A 10,000-nucleotide genomic window follows, 5' to 3' on the forward strand; every position below is an offset into this window, starting at 1 on the left:
CTCTCTCTCACTTTATCTTTCTTTCTTTCTCTATCTCTCTATCTCACTCACTCACTCACTCTCTCGCTCTCTCTCTCTCTCTCTCTCTCTCTCTTTCTCCCTCTCTCCCTTTCTCCCTCTCTCTCCCTTTCTCCCTCTCTCTCTCTTTCTCCCTCTCTCTCTCTTTCTCCCTCTCTCTCTCTCTCTTTCTCCCACTCCCTCTCTCTCTCTCTCTCTCTCTCTCTCTCTCTCGCTCTCTCGCTCTCTCTCTCTCTCTCTCTCTTTCTCCCTCTCTTTCTCCCTCTCTTTCTCCCCCTCTCTTTCTCCCTCTCTCTCCTCCTCCCCCTCTCTTTCTCCCTCTCTCTCCCCCTCTCTCTCCCCCTATCTCTCCCCCCCCCTCTCTCTCTCTCTCTCTCTCTCTCTCTCTCTCTCTCTCTCTCTCTCTCTCTCTCTCTCTCTCTCTCTCTCTCTCTCTCTCTCTCTCTCTCACTCCAGTTCATTTCACACTATCTTTTCCTGAGAGAAGAGCAAAAAGTCAGAGAGAGAACTGATAAGATATGAAATCAGCTGTACCAGTTACCATTTAGTGAAACCACTTGTCTCGCAGTTAAAAGGCATACGCACACAAACACACACACACACATATACGCACACACACACACACACACACACACACACACACACACACACACACACACACACACACACACACACACACACACACACACACACACACACACACGCACGGACACACATACCTATGTCTGACTGTTTAATTTGCTGGAATGAGAAAACTTTGTTTAATTCATCCAACAGAACTTCTGTGTATCCATCTAGAATAATGAGTTTTAAGCCTAAGTCTAAGCCTAAGTTTCCATCATTCCGAACACCTACAAACATCGGTATCTCTTACGTATAAATAATCAATCGTGTTCCATTCCCAACAAAAACGGGCTTGGGATTCATGAATGGGATTCTATGCCATTCCGGCTGAACCTTCACTACTAACTGCTGGAGCGTTGCCATAGAGCGAGAAGCGTGTCGTTGGCGCAGCTTACTTGGTGGGGGGGAAAAAAGTGGGGGGAAAAAAGTCCAGAAATTCCCTCCCCGCGCGATAAATTCACCGCGTCCAGACCCCTCCCCCCCACTCCCCCCACTTCCTCAACTCTTTCTCCCCTTCTCTTCTTTTTTCCTCTCTTCCCTCCTACTCCCTTCATTTTCTCTTCCTGTTACCCCTCCCCCTTCTTCTCTCCCCTCCCTCCTTTTCCCTCTCTCTCTCTCCCCTCCTCCCATCTCTATCCCCTGTTCCCCTTCCGTTCCTTTCTCCCTCCTTTCACTCTCTTTTTCCTAGTTTTCTTGTCTTTCTTTCGTCCTCCTATTCCTTCATTCTGTCTTTTTCTCATTTCCCTCTCTTCCTCATTCTCCCTTTCATTCGTTCCTGTCTTTTTCTCATTTCCCTCTTCCTCATTCTTCCTCTTTCCTCTCTTTTTCGTTTTCCCTCATCCCACATCCTTCCCCCTCCCCCCTTCTCCTTTCCACCCTCCCCCCACCACTTCCCTCCCTCTCCACCCTTCCTCCTCTCCTCGTACGTTCCTATCCCCCTTCCTCTCCTTCCCCTCCCTCCCTCCCCTACCCCCCCTCTCTATCCAGCTAGCCATTCACGCCTCTGGTCTCTTGGGAGTCCGTGATTTGCTTTGTTATCAAAACGCGTGATTTCTCTCTCTCTCTCTCTCTCTCTCTCTCTCTCTCTCTCTCTCTCTCTCTCTCTCTCTCTCTCCCTCTCTCTCTCTCTCTCTCTCTCTCTCTCTCTCTCTCTCTCTCTCTCTCTTCCACTTTTCTGTCTGTCTTTTTGTCCGACTGTCTCTCTCTCTCTCTCTCTCTCTCTCTCTCTCTCTCTCTCTCTCTCTCTCTCTCTCTCTCTCTCTCTCTCTCTCTCTCTCTCTCTCTCTCTCTCTCTCTCTCTTCCACTTTTCTCTGTCTGTCTGTTTGTCTGCTCTCTCTCTCTCTCTCTCTCTCTCTCTCTCTCTCTCTCTCTCTCTCTCTCTCTCTCTCTCTCTCTCTCTCTGTCTCTCTCTCTCTCTCTCTCTCTCTCTCTCTCTCTCTCTCTCTCTCTCTCTCTCTCTCTCTCTCTCTCTCTCTCTCTCTCTCTCTCTCTCTCTCTCTCTCTCTCTCTCTCTCTCTCTCTCGTTTTTCAAAAATGATAATGATAATAATAATGATTATTATTATTGTTATTTCATTGCTATGATCACTATTATTTTTTCTAAGTTATTCTTATAATCAATGATAAGAATAATCATGATAATGACTAATAATGATAAGATGATGATTCAAGAAGAACAACAATGAAAATAACAGTTATTATAATAACAGTAATAAGGACAACAACAATAATAACAACAACTGATTATAACCACAACAAAAATGATAATGAAAAAACAACATTACCAGTAATAACAAAAAAAAAACACACACAAATATGCCGCAAATGATGCATGCACATTACGTCCCCCCAAAAAAATATGCCAGGACAGACAGCTATTCTCGCGTGAAAACTTTTTTCTACTTTTTTTTTCTTTTTTCTTTTTTTTTCGTCTGTACTTCACTGGAACGGCGTTGTCGGATGAACAATGCAAGTGCGTTTTAAGGCCTCGAGGTTTAAACGCTTCGCCACAGGATCAATACGATGCTAATCAACGTTGGTGAGAGATAGTGTGAGAAAGAGGGAGTGGGAAATTGACGGAGGGAGGGAGAGAGAAAGAGGGAGTGGGAAACTGACGGAGGGAGGGAGAGAGAAAGAGGGAGGCAGGGAGGGACGGAGAGAGAAAGAGGGAGGTAGGGAGGGAGGGAGGAAGAGAAAGAGTGATTGGGAAATTGACGGAGGGAGGGAGAGAGAAAGAGGGAGGCAGGGAGGGACAGAGAGAGAAAGAGGGAGGCAGGGAGGGAGGGAGGAAGGGAAAGAGGGAGTGGGAAATTGACGGAGGGACGGAGAGAGAAAGCGCGGAGGGAGGGAGGGAGGGAGGAAGAGAAAGAGGGAGTGGGAAATTGACGGAGGGAGGGAGAGAGAAAGAGGGAATAAGGGAGAGAAAGAGAAAGGAAGGGAAGGATAAAGAGAGAGAGATAGAAAGAGGCAGGCAGGGAGAGCGGGAAGGAAGGAGGGAGAGAGCGTGAAAGACAGAGACAGACAGACTGACTGACAGACAGTCAAAGAAAAGAAGAATAAAAGAAAGGGGACAAGGCAGAAAGAGAGAGAGAGACAGAGAGGGAAGGAGGGAGGGAGAGGGAGAGGAAGAAAGAGGAAAACTAAAAGAAATTGAGAAAGAAATTAAGAATCAGAAACGCAAGCAGATGGCATTGAGAAAAAGATGATAGAAAGAGGAAGAAAAAAATAGATAAAAAATCAAAACCAAAATAGACATAAGCACAAGAAATCTTACCATTAAGTATCGCCTTTACTAACCCTTCTCTCACCCTCTTGCTTAATTACACTGCATAATGCTAATTACCTACCGTTTTCCTTAAATGTTTCAAACTATCTAATACACAGAATCTCCAATTTACTTTTTGAGGTCTTCGGGTGTCCCTTAAACGCACCACACCCTTAACGTAGACAAGAGAGGAGAGAAGAAAAAAAAACTTTCTGAGTTTGCCTTAAAGATTTGTCAACATTATTGCGTTTCAAGAGAGAGAGAGAAAAAAAGTGAGAGAGAGAGTGAGAGACAGCGAGAGAGAGAGAGAGAGAGGGATAGAGAGAGAGAGAGATAGAGAAGGAGAGAGAGAGAGTGAGTGAGAAAGAGACAGCGAGAGAGAGAGAGAGAGAGAGACAGTGAGAGAGAGAGAGAGACAGCGAGAAAGAGAAAGAGAGAGAGAGAGAAAGAAAGTGTGTGTGAGAGAGAGAGAGAGAAAGGATAATAAATACAAATTTCTGTTGGCAAAGATGTGACGATGGAAAAGGGGGGAGGGGGGAAGGGGTATTTGGGGAAGGGATATATTTACCACTTGACTTTCAGCCAAGTAGATATTTCCCGTTCTTGGAAGCCTTTTAAGTAAGATCAAATTTCAAAACTTGAAGTAACAGGTAAACACTTTCAGCTTTTTTTTTTTTTTTTTTTTTAAGTTTTCGTTTGTTTTTTTTTTTTGGGGGGGGGGAAGGTTGAAGGTGGGTAGTTGTCCTGAAAGTATATAGTATTTCCATAAAAAATCATGTAAACCTTAAATATATCGTGTTTCGTAAACAGAAGTATAAAAATATATCTTGCGTGATAATGAAAACAGAACGAGTAAATGATAAAATAATAAAACAGTGTTTGTTCAATCATCTTCTGTGTCTCTTGTTTAAGAAAAAGGCTTATGTGTGTATCTTTGCTTCTGAGAATTCCTGTACATATATTTTACGTTTTCTTTGTCTTCATGCATCTGCTGATTGACTTATCATTTATATCTGTCTATGTATTTGTTTATTCATTCGTTTTAATATTATCTATACCTTTAACTTGTGTATGTGACTTTGAAATTAATTTTGTTTTAAATTTCTTCTGCAATCATTATTGTTAATAGACAGAAACAGATATTCACGTATATTCATATTTTCCAAAATCACCCCTATTGCCAATATACTGAATAGTATAGTAAAGTTATTCAATTTCATTCATACTTCTCTTTCCATCTATCAATGAATCGTACCTATGGAATCACGTACATAGTTCCGTCTTTAAGCAAATATATGAAGGTAAGTTGACATAATCTTTTCTTATATCTATTTATTCATCTTATTTTTATCTTCTTTTTACATTTTTTTTTTTTTTTTTTTTTTTTTTTTTTTTTTTTGTTAGTTGCGTGTCAATACATCATAATACACAGGCCATTTTCTTCATAAATTCGTAACTATTTTCCTGGAACAAAAACTAACATCTATTGCCCATTAACATTCTTCACTCACTGTTCACAAAGAGAGAAATTATGACATGTGTCTAAAATTATCGTTAATTTTACTTTGCCTCATGGTTCGCTTTTGTCATTTATTTTTTTTTTTTTCTTATAATCATTTTCATCATCACTATAGTCATTATTGCGGCTATCATCATTATCAACAACGCTGTTATTAATACTTCGATTATCATGATACAACCCTAATGGTTTTATAATTAATTATGCGATTATAATTGTTGTTATTATCATTACTGTTAGCATTAACTTTTCTCTTACAGGTCTGAATGTATATCTGCTTTCTTAATTTTCTAGTTGTTATTTTTTTAATACCTTTCCCCTCTCCATTTCTCCTCTCTTATTTTATTCTTATTTATTATCCTTGTTTATTTATACTTTTGGTTTATTGTTATGATCTCATTTTATATACTATCTCTATTTTTGTTTGTTTTTCCATTACGGCTGTTTGTCTACCTGTCTGTCTGTCTGCCTATCTATCTATCTGTCCGGCTAACTGTCTGTCTATCTATGTATCTATCTATTTCTTTATCTATCTATCACCTGTCTGTCTATCTATCTGTTTATCTTCCTATCCGCATCTTGCCTTTCCCAACACCCTTACCCTCTAACCCATAAGTAAACCCCCCCCCTCCCATGACATTTCTGCACGTGACTAGGCCATCTACATGCCCTCCTGTCACGCCATGGAGTCCTACCCTGCGTGACTACCGACCCTACGTCATCAGTCGCCCGGAGGGGGTCGATCACACCCCGACGTGTCACCAGGGCCTCTTCGGTCACCCCTTCCTCCCCGACGTGTCACCAGAGCCTCCTCGACCATCCCTTCCTCCCCGACGTGTCACCAGGGCCTCCTCGAACCAGCCCTTCCTCCCCGAAGTGTCACCAGGGCCTCCTCGACCACCCCTTCCTCCCCGACGTGTCACCAGGGCCTCCTCGACCACCCTTTCCTCCCCGACGTGTCACCAGGGCCTCCTCGAACCACCCCTTCCTCCCCGACGTGTCACCAGGGCCTCCTCGAACCACCCCTTCCTCCCCGACGTGTCACCAGGGCCTCCTCGAACCAGCCCTTCCTCCCCGACGTGTCACCAGGGTCTCCTCGACCACCCCTTCCTCCCCGACGTGTCACCAGGGCCTCCTCGACCACCCCTTCCTCCCCGACGTGTCACCAGGGCCTCCTCGAACCAGCCCTTCCTCCCCGACGTGTCACCAGGGCCTCCTCGAACCACCCCTTCCTCCCCGACGTGTCACCAGGGCCTCCTCGAACCACCCCTTCCTCCCCGACGTGTCACCAGGGCCTCCTCGACCACCCCTTCCTCCCCGACGTGTCACCAGGGCCTCCTCGACCACCCCTTCCTCCCCGACATGTCACCAGAGCCTCTACTCCCACCCCTTCCTCCCCGACATGTCACCAGGACCTCCTTAGCCACCCCTTCCTCCCCGACGTGTCACCAGGGCCTCCTCGACCACCCCTTCCTCCCCGACGCGTCACGCCTCGAGCCACCCCTTCCTCCCCGACGTGTCACCAGGGCCTCCTCGACCACCCCTTCCTCCCCGACGTGTCACGCTTCGAGCCACCCCTTCCTCCCCGACGTGTCACCAGAGCCTCTACTGCCACCCCTTCCTCCCCGACGTGTCACCAGAGCCTCTACTGCCACCCCTTCCTCCCCGACGTGTCACCAGAGCCTCTACTGCCACCCCTTCCTCCCCGACGTGTCACCAGGGCCTCCTCGACCACCCCTTCCTCCAGGACGCGTCACGCCTCGAACCACCCCTTCCTTCCCGACGTGTCACCAGGGCCTCCTCAGTCACCCCCTCCTCCCCGACGTGTCACCAGGGCCTCTACTGCCACCCCTTCCTCCCCGACGTGTCACCAGGGCCTCCTCTGCCACCCCTTCCTCCCCGACGTGTCACCAGGGCCTCCTCGACCACCCCTTCCTCCCCGACGCGTCACGCCTCGAGCCGCGGGGCCGCCTGCCTGCTCCGTGACTCCCATCGCTAACGATAAGCTATGAGTGGGCAAATGGAGTCAATTATGGGGAACGCAGTCGAGTGATTGTCTTCGTTGGGGATGATAAGGGATGGGAAGAGGAGGAGGAGAAGGAAAGAGAGAGAGAGAGAGAGAGAGAGAGAGAGAGAGAGAGAGAGAGAGAGAGAGAGAGAGAGAGAGAGAGAGAGAGAGAGAGAGAGAGAGAGAGAGAGAGAGAGAGAGAGAGAGAGAGAGAGAGAGAGAGAGAGAGAGAGAGAGAGAGAGAGAGAGAGAGAGAAAGGTGTCTTTGGTTCCTTTCGCATATTCTGATTGGTCGAAGGTTTGGGGTCTTGGGAGATTCATTTGCATGAGCTTTTCTTTTCTTTCCATTCTTTCGTTTTCTTTTTCTTTCTTTCTTTCTTTCGTTTCCTTCTTTTATTTATTTATTTCGTTTCTTTTTTCTTTCTTTCTTTCTTTCGTTTCCTTTTTTCTTTCTTTCTTTCGTTTCCTTCTTTTCTTTCTTTCTTTCGTTTCCTTCTTTTCTTTCTTTCTTTCGTTTCTTTTTTCTTTCTTTCTTTCTTTCGTTTCCCTTTTTCTTTCTTTCTTTCTTTCTTGCGTTTCCTTTTTTCTTTCTTTCTTTCTTTCTTTCTTTTTTTCTAACCCTTTCCTCCACATTTTAGAATAAATATTTGATTTTCCTTTCTCTTCTCCTCTCATTTCCTCCGTTCTTCCACCTACCCTCTCATTCTTATTCATTTTCATCTTATGCAAAAGGAATCTAAGAAGAGCGATTGGCAGAACCCGCTGAACCGTTGAAACTCTTCAAATTAATTCAAATCTTTTTCCTTTCCTTCGATCTACCCGGTCGTTTTCTTTCTCTTTTTTTTATCGTTTACGTTTTCAGAAATATCTCTTTCCTTCTGTTTCTTCTTCTTCTTCTTCTTCTTCTGCTTCTTCTTCTTCTTCTTCTTCTTCTTCTTCTTCTTCTTCTTCTTTTCTTCCTCTTCTTTTCTTCCTCTTCTTCTTCTTCTTCTTCTTCTTCTTCTTCTTCTTCTTCTTCTTTTAGCTTATCCCTTCCTTTCTTTTTCTTTTTCGATTTGAATTCCCCAAAAAGCAAGATTTCTTCTCACACGTAAAATCGAAGACTGAAGAGGAGCTCGCATAAGGCAGTCCCCGAGGGCCTGGCTTGGCAATCAGCTATGTTTGGCCTAGCCCCCACCCCCCCACCCCCCCACTCCCTCCTCCTCACCCCCTCTCGAGGTCATGGCGTCAGATTGCTTATCAAACGGCATCTCGGCTCGTGACGTCACGCATTGCTGAGCTGAGATATAAGTCACGTGACTGCTATCAGTATTGGATGTCTCCTTATTTGATTATGTGTCTTTGGGCGCTTTTTCATAATTTCGGTTCACAAGTTTATTTATCTATTATTACTCTTTTTTGCCGTTTTGGTATTTTTTCTTTTTTTCTTTTTTTGTCATCTCTATTTTAGTATTTTCCATAAGCTTCCTTTGACTTTCATACCTTCCTCTCATTATTATCATTTTTTAATCACTGTCTTCGCCATCGTTTACCTTACTCTCTTCCTCCTGTTTTTCGCTTTCCAGTCCCTCTCCTCCTTTGGTGTTTCGAGGGAAGAAAAGGGAGACAGAGAGAGGGGAAAAGATTGATGATATGTCTTACTAGTCCTCCATCATTAGACTTTCTTTATGTACTTTTTATCCTTCTCCTCCTCTTTCTCTTTCGTGTCTCAAGAAGAAAGAAGGATGTGAGAGAGGATGATACAATAGCCTATCAATTATCATTAATCGTTAGCTTTATCTTTGTCCCTTTCTTTCTCCATTCTCTCCCCCTCATCAATTATTGTTTGCCATTATCTCAATCGGTATTTTGCTTTCTTTGTGCCCTCTCCTTCTTCTTTCTCTCTTTCTTTCTCCAGTCTCTCCCTTTCATTAATCATTGTTTGTTTTTATCTTTATTTGTATGTCACTTTCTTTTTGTCCTCTCCTTCCACTTTCTCCCTTTCTCTCTGCAATCTCTCCCCCTCATCAATTATTGTTTGCCATTATCTTTATCCGTATTTTGCTTTCTGTGTATCCTCTCCTTCTTCTTTCTTCCCTTCTCTCTCTGATCTCTCCCTCTCATTAATTATTGTTTGTCTATATCTTTATTTGTATTTCACTTTCTTTTTGTCCTCTCCTTCTTCTTTTTCCATTTCTTTCTCCATCCACTCCCCCTCATCAATTATTGTTTGCCATTATCTTTATTCGTATTTCACTTTCTGTGTCCTCTCCTTTCTGTTTCTCCCTTTCTTTCTCCATTCTCTCCACCTCATCAATTATTGTTTGCCATTATCTTTATCCGTATTTTGCTTTCTGTGTGTCCTCTTTCTCCCTTTCTCTCTCCAGTCTCTCCTACTCTTTGATATTTTGAGAGCAGAGAGGGGGACGAGGAGGCGAGTTTGCCAAAGTCTGAATGGCAGAACACAGCACGAAGCAATGTGCAAAATTTCTACAATTACAGCAACATTCGTAATTTCGCAACGGGAAAGTTTGCGGAGTCTGTGGGTACGTTTACTGGTTCCGGCAACTATATGAATAGACACAAACGTTTACATGAAAGTATCTTACAGGTTACAAGACTCAAAGGAACATAATAAATACATACATGAAAGAAGAGAAAGAGACAGATGAACACAAGGAGAGAGAGAGGGGGGGAGAAAAATAGTATATATATACATATACTTTATATATATATATATATATATATATATATATATATATATATATATATATATATATATATATGTATATATATATATATATATACATATATACATATATACATATATACATATATATAATCACATACACTCACACAGACACACGCATACACCCACGCACACACAACGCACAAACTCATACACACACACATACACCACGTACAAACACACATACACACAACGCACAAACTCATCCACACACACACACACACACACACACACACACACACACACACACACACACACAACGCACACACACATACACCACGCACAAACACACACACACACACAAACAAACACACACACACACACGCATACACATGTAC

The 10,000-nt window shown here is 43.8% G+C and overlaps 2 protein-coding genes across 2 annotated transcripts in view; one reads left to right on the top strand and one right to left on the bottom strand.

The window, feature by feature from the left end:
* The window catches only part of LOC113826638 (dual specificity protein phosphatase 2), a gene marked incomplete in the record, with an annotated part of 32,440 nt that overhangs the window by 4,325 nt on the left and 18,115 nt on the right, over nt 1-10,000 (bottom strand).
* LOC138864762 (uncharacterized) lies at nt 5,560-6,912 on the top strand. The gene has a single exon (XM_070133339.1). It carries the CDS (start codon nt 5,560-5,562, stop codon nt 6,910-6,912), a length of 1,353 nt encoding a protein of 450 aa, XP_069989440.1.

This window comes from Penaeus vannamei, chromosome 18, assembly GCF_042767895.1.
Source record: "Penaeus vannamei isolate JL-2024 chromosome 18, ASM4276789v1, whole genome shotgun sequence".
Lineage (NCBI taxonomy): Eukaryota > Metazoa > Arthropoda > Malacostraca > Decapoda > Penaeidae > Penaeus > Penaeus vannamei.